This window comes from Nelumbo nucifera, chromosome 3, assembly GCF_055504915.1.
Source record: "Nelumbo nucifera cultivar China Antique chromosome 3, China Antique-T2T, whole genome shotgun sequence".
Classification (NCBI taxonomy): domain Eukaryota; kingdom Viridiplantae; phylum Streptophyta; class Magnoliopsida; order Proteales; family Nelumbonaceae; genus Nelumbo; species Nelumbo nucifera.
In genome coordinates, this window is record NC_142651.1 from 79,135,494 (window position 1) to 79,149,780 (window position 14,287).

The 14,287-nt window shown below is 36.8% G+C and overlaps 1 protein-coding gene and 1 long non-coding RNA gene across 2 annotated transcripts; one reads left to right on the forward strand and one right to left on the reverse strand.

Annotated features, from left to right (window-relative positions):
- Window positions 1-2,201: 2,201 nt before the first annotated feature.
- Window positions 2,202-9,375, reverse strand: LOC148801392 (uncharacterized). The gene is made up of 3 exons (XR_016084661.1): window positions 9,094-9,375; window positions 8,405-8,563; window positions 2,202-2,943 (listed from the first exon to the last, which is right to left on the reverse strand). It is a non-coding gene; the product is annotated as an uncharacterized LOC148801392 (long non-coding RNA).
- On the forward strand, window positions 4,097-5,944 carry LOC104588756 (uncharacterized). Its single transcript, XM_010246825.3, has one exon. It carries the CDS (start codon window positions 4,683-4,685, stop codon window positions 5,514-5,516), a length of 834 nt encoding a protein of 277 aa, XP_010245127.1. The 5' UTR covers window positions 4,097-4,682; the 3' UTR covers window positions 5,517-5,944.
- Window positions 9,376-14,287: the final 4,912 nt, after the last annotated feature.

Below are 14,287 nucleotides of genomic sequence, written 5' to 3' on the forward strand. Positions count from 1 at the left end.
TGTTTTAAAGTACTGAAAGTACCCTTACTTTGCTACTTTTGCCATAAAAACAAGGGTGATCATTTTAGCAAGTTGGAAAATTTCGCTCTTGGACCTAGATTTTGTGTTTAAGCCTTAGCCAAGGCTCAAGCCCTCATTAGAGCACTTGGATTTATCACATTTTAGCTACCATCATTGGGTTAAACCCCATTGTATGCTTTGTTTTCATACCATTTCAATGATGTGTTGTTTCAAACTGATAAGAAAGTTGTGTTCTAATTAGTTAGACCTCTTAGTATATCAACAATCATTTGTCTTAGAATAGTTGATATTTTGTATTTTTGTAGTTTGAGAAAATTATTGGGGGAAGGACATTTGATGTTTTTGTTGCCTAATTCATTATTTACTTGTTAACTCTTGCAGGTTTAAAAGAAAGTGGTATAACATTAAAGCAGACATTATTGGTGTTGGATGCATGAGCAAGGCATTGAAGATTTTATTTTTTTGTTGAAAACACTTATTCATGTATTCTTTACAAATTTTCTTTTTTTTTTGTTGAAAACATTAATTCATGTATTCTTTACAAGTGACAAATGTACTTTTGTAATAGCATTTGATAATTTGAATAAAAATATATTTGTTTATAAATTATTATTTATTTGTATAGCATGGGAACAAAGAGTAATTTTACATAATCGTTGCTATAAATATGCCTTTAGCAATGGTTATTCAAGATTAATTGTATATAGCAAGGGTTTTAAATAAAAACTGTTACTATAGATATAATTTAGCAACGGTTTTCTTTTTAAACTGTTGCTATAAGTGTTTTTTAGCAACGGTGTTCTTAATGAACTGTTGCTAAAGGCTACATATGGCAACGGTTTTCTTAATGTACCGTTGCTAAAAGTTACATATAGTAATGGTTTTCTTAATGAACCGTTGTTATAGGTATCATTTAACAACGGTTTTAGAGAATAACCGTAGCAACATATCCACCTTTGCACTCTTTTAGCTACGGTTTTGTCCGTTGCTATAACCATTTTAGCAACGGTTGACCTAGTGTCCGTTGCAAGAGATTAAGACTGTAGCAACGGTTTTATTTATCCGTTGCCAGAACCTATTGCCACCATGGAAAAGGCATCGATTTTATATCCGTGGCTGGTCTATTGCTATAGGTCTCTCGCAACGGTTTTAAGGACTTCTCGCAACGGTTTTGTCCATTGCTAAAAGTCAAATTTCTTGTACTGCATGGAGGATTCAAGTCTCAAATCTAATGCGTTAATTTTATAAGAAACCATAGGAATAGCCACATGTCAAAATCTTTCATCAATAAGATTTTTTTTTAATAGTCGTTTATCAATAAGATTCGAACCCCTTTTCCTCAAACCACGCTTGCTTGCCTCTTTTCCGAAAGGAAAAAGAAGTTTTTAGAGTTACTACTACTTGCTAGTTGCTACAGGCGTTTAAAGTTTAAACAGCTCCGTCTCTTCCCAGACAAAGGAAAGAATAAAGGAAGAGAATTCCTTGATCCACCCTTCACTAGCTACGTGTTTTTTGTCTGAAACCATGGGCATTGGGTACGATGAACACCATCAACCAAGGCTTCTCTCTACTGTGGTCCGAATATAACTTTTCTATAGTACAGGCGAGGTTGGTGATTTGTCAAACTCAAGTTATAATTGGACCATCCAATCCAAAGGTCTTCACCCAGATTCAAAGTTTCTTGAAGCTTGAAGCTGCCTAACTTTTTCTTTCATTTCCCAAGTTTATCTGATTTTAGAGATGTCAATGGTTCGGGTCTGGTTTTAGACTGAGACAATTATATATTAATCAATTTTGATCGGTTCTATAGACAAACCCAGAACCAAACGATGCAACCCGATTAGGCCCAATTATACTTTGACATGCATCTATCTATAATTATTTACATTTGATAACAACAACTTAAAACTTACAATCAATGTATCATAAAAAAGGTAATCGATCAAGTGGTATTCATAGGGTGTTTTAATTTTATTGGTCAAAACTCTTTTGATATCATACATTTTCCCTTAATTACTTCTTTGTTAATATATTAATCTGATGCCGGTTGATAAATTGATTGTAAGTTTTTCAGTATCATGTCTTTCCGGTTAATAAAAATACAAATACTTTTAACCAAAATTATTAAATATATAATAATCAATTTACGATTAGTCTTAATCGGTTTGAAGCAACAAGAATCGGTCTTGACACAATTACAAAACGGGTCAAAAACCACATAACCAAAACCAGAACCAATATAATTGATTTGTGATGATCATTAGAGCGGAGTTTAGCCCTCAGACCTTCAAATAAATCATGATTATCTATATAATAAAAATGTCCGACTCCATAAACCCATGATGTCTGTTTTCTGTTGGAGCTTTTCTCGATCTCTTGAATCTTACCTGAAACCTCGAAACCCTATCTCCCAAACATGATTAATTTAGTTGCTAAATAATCCCATATTAATTAGAACAAGAAAATGCCAAACCCAATAAGCAAATGGCACAGCACAGACTTGCAGACACACGTTCCATATTCCACCACTTCTTATTCCCTAAGGCTTCAATAAAATATTCATGAGGAAAATGTGTAAGAACAAAGTGAAGAAGCGTTGTAGAAGGAAGCTTAACTAGTAAGGAAAAATTATATATGGCCTTCACTGATTATTACAACTTTATTGAAGAAGAATAAGGGAAGCGACAGTTATCTCTATCAATGCCTTTTTTAAATTGTGTGTTCCTTTTTCATTCTCTCACATAAAAAAAATATTTGTTTCTATTGAAGAGATTCTGATGATCATTTCTTACCTTCTCATATGACCTTCTCTGTTCAGCCACCCACGTGGCAAACATCTAAGTGACTTGGGTGTCTACCATCTGATTTTCGATCTCATGATCACTGGTTTTCGGGTCGGCCGTCTAACCATTTGATCTCATTCTAACAAATAAATTAAAAAAAAAATAATTAAAAAATAAAAACAATAAAAACTGTTAAATGAGTCGATAGATCGACGGTTTAATCACCCGAATCAATGAATTATTAACTTTTTCAATGGTTTTTAGTTAAATATTAAATTTAAGATAAAACAAAACCAATTGTCTAAACGATTCCCAGGCCAAACGATTCGACCGTCCAGATCAACAGCCGTTCGAAAGCCTTGCTCTAAAGCTTTACTATGTTTGGAAGAAATAATTAATCAACTCTGCCAGCTCTTACATGCTTCCATGTATGTTGTAGTGACTGAATCGTGGAGAAAATCTAGCCTTAATAATTGGAAGAGAGCTAGATTCAATGACACAAGTGCATCTCTGTCGATACATCCAAATTATATATAGAGATTAGTAGAGGGTGTTTTGGTAATTAGACTCTTAATTATTACACCGTCCTTGTCAATTATTATTGACACGTGTCCTTTTAAAACAATTTGTTAGTCAACCAATCTCTATTGAGTAAGAGATGGGTTGGGAAAGGATCAAATTTCCAGCTTTGTTGGGTTTAGAGATTAACAGGTGTCTGTGGCAAGAAGCGCATCCAGATTAATCAGGGATTAAAAAAGATGAGTGATGTAATCACCAGTATATTGAATTATAAGATGGAATTTTCATCCTTCAAAGTTCAAAGTTAATCGAAACACGCATCAGGATTTAGGGGTTGAACACCTGATTACAAGGCTTTCTTATTTTTCAATTGGAGTTGAGTTGTATGCCACTAAGAGCCTACATGTGTCAGATAAATGATTTTCTTCTTAGAACAAATCTCGCTGAGAACAAATACAGAGGTCTTGTGCTAAATCATGAGCTCTTTAGTGCTAGAGTTACACTTCATTACTTCCCCAAAATTACAAGATTTTCATTATCAAAGGACACGTTGCTTAGTAGTGATTTTCCATCTGATCTGTTTGATCAAGGGAAAAAAGGTCATCTCCCTTTTAAGTGCGAAAACCAATTTTTACAATATTTTGTTCTAAAAGATTTGGGGCATTGATGAAAAATTTCATTTCAACTTCCCCACAAGAGAAGAAGAAAACAAAGAACATCATCAACCTCCTTGCCCTAAAGAGGCCCTTAAGGAAACAGGACAACCTAACTTTCTTTTGATTTTTTTTTTTTTTTTTGTGGGGCTCTTTTAATTCAGAACTAATACAGACGAAACTAATTTTCATATTCAATTATTGGGATCAGAGAAAAGCTGTTCTGGAGGCAGCTGTCCTAAAACTAATCAACAAAACCCATCAGAATTCTCTTATGGAGACACAGCCCTTGCAACAAAACCCCATTCTATTGAAACCTAGCTCCCTTCTTGACATTAATGGCTATAGATCCATGAGAAGGTTTCATCCAATGGATTGAGTTCAAGGAGGGCTCCACCATGATTCCACAGCCTCCCAACAAAAAACTAAAGAGATAAAGGGAAAGAAATAAGAATCAACCAAGGACCATTCTAATAAATACAGTAAAAGCACTGGGGCATTTGCAGTTCAACGGTTCAATTATTAGCCACCCAGTAGATTCGTCTTGTCCTCGTGTTCAGCTAAACCCCCTATAAAACCCCTCGCTCCCTCACTTCAAGCCTCAACCAACTTCTTTTCAAAATTAATCAGAACCCAATCACGCACAGTGAATAGAACTTCTCTCCATCGACTCACCAGCCCTCAGCTCCCTGATCTCTGTCTGAAAATGGAGAAATCACTGCTAGATTTAGAGAAGCCAATGAAACCCAGCTTCATTGAGATACCCCAGAAAGTAAAGAGTATCTCTTTGTCAGCTTTTCTCTTCTCCTTCTTCATCTATCTCTTCCTCTCTCATCCCTCCCCTGCCACTCTCCTCAAAGACACCGGATTCTGGTTTTTTCTCTCTAATGTCATCATCCTCGTTATCGCTGCTGATTCCGGCGCCTTCTCTTCCAAACAGAAGTACGATCTCTACGAAGAATACTTGAGAAACAGCAGAGTTAGGAGAGTTTCTTCATTCGTAGCTCAGCCGCCCGAGAACGTTCCTAAAGCTCATATCGAAAAGAAGCCAGAAATCTACTCAGAAAGAAAAATTCTGCCTGTAAGTATGCCAGAAGCCTCTCCGAAAGCTGAAATCCAAGGGATACCAAAAGAAGAAACTCCAGAAGAGCTTGAGACTTCAAAAGAAGAGACTCCAGAATCTGAAGCTGTGGAAGAAAAGACACCTGAATCTCATACAAAGGTCGACGTTGATGCCGAAACTCGTTTTGAGACAAAGGACATTAAACCGATGCATTACCGTAGTAAATCAGAGAAATCTATCTCTGATGAGATGGGCAATGAGAATACGAAGAATCTACTCAGGTCAGAGTCTGAAAAGCATGAAACGAGGTCAGAAGAGGAGTTAGAGGTACCGAAGGAGGAAGAGAATGAGTTCTCAACTATGTCTGATGAAGAACTCAACAGAAGGGTGGAGGAGTTTATTCAGAGGATTAACAGACAAATGCGGCTTCAAGAGAGCAGTAGCTTGAGAGGCTGGGAACTAGATAATGAGATTTAGAAGATTGAAGTATTTTTCTATATCTATTTTTTCTCCTTCAGTTTTTTTGTTTTCTTTTTTTTTATCCTTTTCTTCTTCTTCTTCTTCATCTTTTGTTGTGTGTCATCTCAGTGAGACTGTGAGAGTGTATATATTTTGGGAATCTGTAAGGGAAGTGTATTTTCCCTCGAAATCTCAAAAGAAAGTTTGAACTATCCTCCCTCCTTTCAGTGCTACAACTATTGTCTGCTTCTTCTTCATCATCACCAGAATTTGTTTGGGCAATCATAAGTTACAGAATAATTGAAATATTCAAATATGCAAAGGAATTTTCAAATATCTCCTTATTCTTGTACCTTTGTACGTACCTTCTAGTCCACAGCAACTCCAAAGCTAGAAATGGAATGTTTTAAATATCTTATTAAATAATTCCTGTAGCAGTTGTCCTCTCTGTAATTGTTTATCTGGTTCTTTCTGGGGAAGAAGAATTCTCTTTAAACCCCATTACATTTTCATATAATAACAACAACAACATCTAGTCCTCCTTGTTCACCTAAGGTGGTTCTTAGTTCATTTCCGACTGACATGTAATTAGTAATAGATGTAAAAAAAAAATTCTATTTTGGAGATACAAAAACACACCCACAAGCACAAAAAGAAACAGAAAACAGAATCAAATACATCTCTTACTGGTTAATTATCTAATTGACGGGTTCTGTTTTTCTTTTTTCTTTCTTTTTGAAAATCTACAATAGGTAAAATTATTATTATTATTATTACAACATGTGCCACAATAAAGATATTATTTGGTACATTGATAGACATGAGTTGTCTTTGTTTTGGCAATAAATATGATGATGGCTTTATATTTCTACAGTATTGTCTAGAGAAATTGACTAGTAGAGGTTAATTGTCATTGTTGTTTCATGTCACTTCATTCTAACAATTTTATTTGTCTTCTTCGGAAAGGGAGAAAAGCTTTCCTCATTTTCTCACCTAATGAAAGCATAAATTCAAGGAAAGAAAACACAATAAGTATACTGTAATTTTATATATGTGGGCTCAAATATATCGTGTCAAGACCTTGATCATGTTGGTCGGCAATTTTGGTTTTTATTTTCTTGCATACTTCTTTAATTTATTACAAGAACAAGCGTTAAAATTTTGATTGATAGGAAGCCGATCGAGAGAGATGCTCTTACTTGTAACAGTGGATTAGAGAAAACCATCTTTGTGGCTTTGTTTTTTTCGATATTTTTATGATACGAACAAGGATTTCCTCCTCACAGAATGGTTGTCATATACACGTTACCGTGTATTGGGAACATCTCCCCATGGTTTGAGAGTTTGAGAAGGATTATGTATGGAGGAAATCTGAACCAACATATCACACATAAGAGGGGATTAAGGAGTGGGGACAGATTTAGTAGGATGCACTTGAGGGCTATATTTCCGCCCCACAACACCCCACAGCACATTCCCCCATTCCCCATGTATTGAGAGCATCTTCCAATGATGACATTATCCGTTTTGATACCATCATCGAAAGATGTTTCTAATACACGGCAGAGATGTGCTGTGGGGTGGGAGGTTGTATGGCAGAAATGTGGTCTCCACTTGAGATAGGGATGTCAGCAGGGTGGGTTCAATGAGAGTTTTGTAAATTTAAGATGCTACTCGTCTCCTTAGACTTCCCAACTTATACTTTTCCAAAACTCGTAGTGATTTGGATTTTCTTCCTCCATGTGAAAATGCAAAACTCTCCCTGACCCCACCCTTCCCACATTTGAGGTTGGGGCAGGTTAGGTTAACAGGTTGGGTGCAGAACTCATATCTAATTTTATATTATTTCCTATTATATATAAGCAATAAACAAATAAAATAAATGAACTAACATTAAAATGTTTTATTATTTGATTTAAGCATATAGAAAATACATAAACTATCAATAATTATCTTTTACATAAAACTCAAAATACTATTAAATTCAACACTTAATACATAAATTTATATGCTTTCCATTGATATGCAGGTTGGACAGAACTAGGTTTAGCCTAAGACCATAAATTTATATCCCAAAACCAGTTTCTACCCCAAAATTTGTTTTTAAAGAAAAGAAAAAAAAACCATCCCATTGAAAACGGGGTGGATAAGGATGGATATCCACCAGGTAGAGTTGAAATTGCCACCCCTCCCATAAGCTCCATTGATCTTACCACAGAGAGCCTGCAGTATATGAAGGGATGCCAAATAACCATTTCAGCTACTGATGAGTCATTGACTTTATAAAATGGTCATCGACTCACTTGGGTCTCAAGGAATTCAATTTCTTGTGATTCCCCAAATAAGTTCAAAATATAAAAAATATCTGGTGTGATCATGCCCTATTGGGGTGTCATATACTCAATTAAATGATTTCACTATTTGATGATCAATGAAAACTGTAATATATTTAATCACAATATACATTACAGCGGTTGAGATACTGGATACAGAGACTTTAGCATTCAACAAATTAGAACAGCTGAACCTTCCCTACCCCCACCTTCTAATTTCTAACAGATAATCGTTGAATTTTTTCTTAATTCTAATTTTTAACTAAGTAAGCCGTCCTTAGGTCAACCAAATCATCAGAAATGAAGTAAATCAAAGACCTTTGGTGCAACTCATCATCTTGATGATGAGGTAGCTTTCTTGTCATTAAAAGAGTAAATAATCAAATAAACAAGCAATTAATTTCATAGATCCACCTCTTTCTATCATCCTCCAGCCATCTCCCCTGGGTCACCCTTAGATAAAGCAAGTGATTTTGATTTCAATACTACAGATGGAACAAATCGCCTATGACCTAATAGATGAGATAGTAATTTAATTTGCATAATTGAACCCAAAGTGGAGTATCATCATACCTACAGGGAAGGCAACATTGTGGCGGATTGGTTGGCAAACTTTGTTCACTATAATGTTGTATTTGATTCTTTCATGCCAAGTATATATCCTCAAGTATGGTTAGCTGTTTTGATTTCTGGGGATGCACTACATACCCCCGTTCTGTAAAAGCCCTTTTCCTGGATTTATCCAAAAAAGAAAAAATAAACCATATAATTACAGGTTTTTTATGATAAGATCAAAGGACATAATGTGAATCCCACTCTATTTCCACCCTTAATTCCTTATAACATGTAACATGTAATACAAAAACAACGGGGCACCTGGGTGATAAAAGATATATATTCAACATGGTGTTTCAATTGGACATTGCTCTTTGTGCTTAATTTGAAAAGATAATAAATACAAATATGTACAATAATAATACAAAATGCAAGATTTTGCACTCTTCATATTTACATTTATACTCCTTCCAAACTGAACCTTGGTAACAGTCACTTTGCTTATGATAAATATTTCTTTTAATTTCTCATGCAAATGATTCAAAGAAAAAACTGATTAATTTCCTCTGACCCTTACAGAGAAATAAAAACAATCTGATTAATTTTGGGATAGAGAAATAAAAAAAGAGGGTATCAGATGCATGGAATTAATGGCAAGAAATGAATTTATGCAAAATCTCTCTAAGTCTTGATCCAGAACGTCATACCACTCAAACTTTTTCTTAACTATCCAGTCCCCGTGATTCTTGTCACTTTCTTGGCCTGCTTTCTCAATTCTCTGGCTCTTAAACGCCACCAACATCCATCCAGCTCTATTATTAACATGGTTCGGGTCTCTGCTGTGAGCTCAGGCAACTAATAGAGAGATCTCTCAACCACAAACAATCAAACGTTTTTTGATTGTCTCTCTAAAGTAGACAACTCGGGCTGTCAACGCGTGGAAGGCTTATGCCGCAAGCCCCAAGCTGCAGCCACCGCCCTTCTCTGGTCTTTGGACAAATTGGGGTATTGGCGTATTGCAAGCCACATATTCTCAATACTTCTGTGGAAATATCAAGGTTAGGTAGTGCCACGTGAAGCGAGTGGGGAGAGATGATCTTAACCTACTTCATCTAGCCACGTGGAGAGGTTTTGTCTGATAATCCAGATCCACCGCCCAATCTCTCTGTTGGTTTCCACGTGTCACGTAGCCTGTGGGGCATGGTTTCCCCACACGTCAAGAAGCCTGCTGGCCTAAAAAGTTAAGGAAAGACTTTGCTGAAATAACAGGTGGACTACTCAACCCCACCTCGATTCCAACTATTTTTCCACGTGTAAAATCTATCTAAGCAAGTCTAAGTAAGCATTGTTACGCGTGGCAGTTAGATAGTGATGTTCAGATGAACGTGCTTATCATTCATTGGTTTCTTTTTATCCAATAGAGAGACTGAGAGTTTCCATGAAATCACGTACAGTACCGTAATTAAGGATATGGAACCTTAAAATCACAAGAAGACAAAGCTTGTAGACTGGCCCCAGTACCCCACTAAGCAAGAGTGTGCTTATTTGTAAATGGGCAGCTGGGTCCCGCAATAATATCTAAAAGTGTGGCGTAAGATGCAGGAAAAAGTCCACATTCATCAAAAAAGTTTCGGCCTAGTCATCCGACGGTGCTGATGGGGCGGCCAAATCTACGGTGTGACAGAGCCGGACATGTAACATCAAACCCATGATGCTCTGAACAGAACATAGGACCCATACAGTACGACTAGGTACAATAATTTTGCCATGTGTCTCTTTCCACTGAATAGATCCAAGCGTCCGAAGCTCATTCTCAGTAAAGAACCTTCATTTTCTTTAATGGCCATTTGATCATGACGGTTGAGGATCAATTGGATCCGATTATCCTGCGTAGGACCCGAATAAACTTCAGAAGTCAAAACTCAAAACACAGAATTCTTTAAGATCGGATAAAATATGGATCCACCCGAATGATTTTATATATAAATTTGATCTTATAAACGATTTCTGTTTTGATAATCAATAAACAAACCCACAATGAACGTTCACATTATTTTTTCTGATATTTTGGAGCTTTGATACAACCTTTCCGTCACCGACACATTAGTAGTTGTGATCAATTGGTATTTGATGCGTGGCTTAATTAACATCCTAACTGTCTGGCCCTGGGAGGGGACCCTTAAAATGGTGGATTCGGAGTGGGGATTTTTTTTTTTTCTTAAGAGGGAAAAAAAGGCAAAAGCTAATAAACGTGGATATGGATGCGGCAAAAGTTAATAAATGTGAGAAATTTAAGGCATAATATGACTTCCCTCCTCCACCCCTGGCTCCGCCTTAGGGTTCGGATGCTTTGGAACTTCATTTTCGATTTCATGCAAATTGCTAGATATCAATCTTTATATTTTGCACGGATCACAGGTTTGACGGTTGGATTGGCATTCCAAGAATGGCAACGGGACTGGTTAGGGGCGGGGCACCCCTCTTCATCCCCGCCTCGTAGTTAAGATACTTTGTCTCATTCCCGTCTTGTTTTCGGTGGTGGGGTAGGGTGTTTATTTCTTGTCGGGGATGGGTAATTCTCAAATTTTTCCCGCTCTAAGGCAATTTCCTAAAAATTATTTATTTTGTAAGAAATTTACACATATAATATAAGAACTTGAAGGTATTTTAGGAATTGAATTATAATATTTTGGGGGTACTTAAAAAATGGAATTATGAGATTCTAAGATTTTAAGAATTTAGGAAAAATTTAGAGATATTTTAAATATCAATATTAAACCTAGAGATATTTTAAAACCCATCATTCCGTTCCCGATTCGGGGAAAAAATATTTTCCCCATCTCTGCCCTGTCTCCGTTTAGGGTCAGGAAAAACCTGCCCCATTCAGGGCGGGATGGGATCTTGATCATCCAAACTGTGGAACTGAATAATGGGTCTATTGGTTGGACCATCTGAGTCAGGCCAGGTTCTCAAAAAACTGTTATATAAAACGTTGGTAGGGGGTGCAAGTCGGATACCCAATTTGAAGAAATTACAAACATCAGATATGGGCCTTGGGCTGGGCCCGTTTCAGAGCCCTCCGAAGTTGCAGCCCAAGGTATTGGATATTATGACATTTCAAGCGAGTGAAAAAAGTCAGTTAAGGTGCATTCCGAACCCAATTTAGACAACTAACAGATCCGCGGCAAACCACTTTTTCTTACAGACTTGCACAATGTCAAACAACGAAATCAAAGCCTTTGTGTGTATTTCTATGGGTCCACCTTCAATTATGTGAACTGGTGACACAAAATTTGCATTTTTTTTTTTATTTTATGCTCAGTTTGGAAGGAATACAAATATAAATACGCAGTGTAAATCCTTATATTTTTATATTATTTTATATATATTTATACTGTACATATTTGTATTTGCATTCCTTTCAAACTGAGCCTTATTTTCTACTTGTTGGTGATGTAAATTTTGCATTTCAAAAACTGATAATGAAAATTTTGCACCACCTTCCTCTTACCTTTCTCATATAAATTGAGGACCACTTTCAATCCCATAGCATAATGCATTTTTGCATTCTGTCATATGAAATGTAAACCACTTGCATCCAAAGTGTAGACTACTCCTATACATTTATACTAATAAAGTCTTTGGCTGATTGTAACAGAGAACTAGGATCAAACAGTTACCAAACACCACAAAATGCTACATTAATGATTAATATCAAACTGCTTTATCCAAAAATGTTGCTATACTAGAAAGTGTACACACGAATAATTGAACAACTCAAACAACAGCATGGCCTGGCCCCGTCTTTGCTGTACATTCCCAAAATTCAGCAGGCAAAGTGCACTAACGGTCTTTAATTTGGATATATCCAAAAATGTTAGGCAAATGTGCATGTCCAATATAATGTCCACTAATTTGAAGTGGTCAAAAGGTGCATGTAATGCTGTAATGCTTAAGCATTTGGGGAGAATGAACAACTCAAATGGATGCCATGGTCCATAGTTCAATCAATCATCGATTCATTTTGGATTATCCGAATGCAATCAATTAAGCATTTATTTTGTTTCTTTAATTTGCTTTGTAAACAAGTTAATGATTGGAAAAAGCTACTTTTCTGTGGGTTAAAAAAGTTAGGATTTCGGGCATCCCTAGTTGGTTCTGACATGGCTTTGGGCTCATATACTTTACAAGAAATTCAAAGGGGAGGGGAAGTTATAGTTGGAAAGCTCTAAGGCCTGGTTTGTACTTTGTATGCAGTGCAATTTCATTTGCATTGGTACAAAAAGTATAGGAGTGCAAATTCTGATTCTTTTTGTTTTAGTTTTTATCTTATTCTGTTTGTTTGTAGCAATGGTAGAGTAAAATAAATCTTAAAGCAAAGTAAAGTAAATGCAAAAGCATATATTGGACCCGAATTGGTATCCTTTTCATTTTCACTCCCATTAATTTATAGTAGTGAAAATAAGATTGCACTAGTGTAAACAATCAGAGGCTCAATATATGGTGTTAGGCCATTGGAATATTTCAGCTGTAATGTTACCAAGATGGCGCCTTAGTGGTTCACAATTGTATAGCTTGTTATTTGCCAGTGGTTTGATTGCCAAACATCAACAATCTTTGAGTTTCAGTCTTTCTTCCTATTACTTCCTCCTGTTCTGCTATGCTTAGTTGGGTTTGAGGCTAGCCCAGCCCAACTAAAATAAATCTGAAAGAGGGGGGGATGGGCTTTGCAATCTTCTTATTCTCCTATGTTTAGTTGGGTTTGAGCCTAACCTAAGAAGCTTCGGTCCGCGTGACTCCGTCAGGGCTTAGAGTTTGTGTCACTGGAGCTGGAGTAAAGGGATAGGGAATGTTGGCTTAACCGGTGTTTGGTAGGGGAGTTTGAAGGGGAGAAACACCAGCTGTCGTTGCTTCATTCTCAGGTTGCATGCTTATGAAACTGCAAATCTGTTCTATATCTTAAGAGTTGTGTCGGGTGGCCACTTGATCTTCGTTTTGGATTCGGAATTGGAAACCATGCGAGTAGTGGAAAAGAGCCCATACCGTTCCCGTCCCTGTTAACAGGAACAAGGTTATTCCCATCCCCGTCTTTATGGAGATTTCCATTTCCATTACGGTCTTTGGACCCATGGGCCTTCCATCTCGAAGGGGGAGGAACTTGCTCTTGTAGGTCCATTAGTTTTGCGGGCTCCTAAAAATGGGTCGCGGGCTGATGTTGGTGCGAGCCCTCCTTTGGTTTCCGTCCACGTTGCCCTATTTGGGAATTGCTATTTACGTTAACGTAATGAGTCTGTTAAGGTTGTCATTCCGGTTCCACCAGTTGGGTAAAAATAAAACCCGAGCCCCCTATCTTTCCCCCTCATTTGTTTGAATTTTTTCCCTAGTTTCATTTTCACTCGAACCCTAACTCAGGAGCAAGAGGCCACCGATGGCGATTTCACCGAGTCCGACAGCGTAGAGTCAACTGGCGGCACGAATCAACCGGTGGTAAGCATCCACAATCCTCATTTTCCTTCCAAACCTGTTATTCCTCTCTAACTTGATGTTCTTCTTTTTTACAAACCACCACTAGTGGCGATTTCTCTGTTTCACTGAGCTTCGACCGTGTAAAATCAACCGACAACAAGTGTAAATCGGATGTGCTTGTCAGTCTTAATTGTTATAAGTTCTAACATTGAAAATCTAACAATTTTTGTCTCAACTGTATTTCCTTAACAACAAGATAAAAGGTTTGATTAAAAAAATGGAGAGAACAAGCTATTATTGGATGGGAATACTTGTTTTGATAAATAGACTGAACACTTGAAGCTTTTGATGAATCTACGACAACGTGAAGACCAATAAATCAGACCCTGTTCTTCCCAAGATGTAGGTCATATGATTCTGGCATCTTCACAACTC

Excerpts from the sequence above, each read along its gene's own strand:
- LOC104588756 (XM_010246825.3), top strand. The coding sequence starts at position 4,683 with ATGGAGAAATCACTGCTAGATTTAGAGAAGCCAATGAAACCCAGCTTC.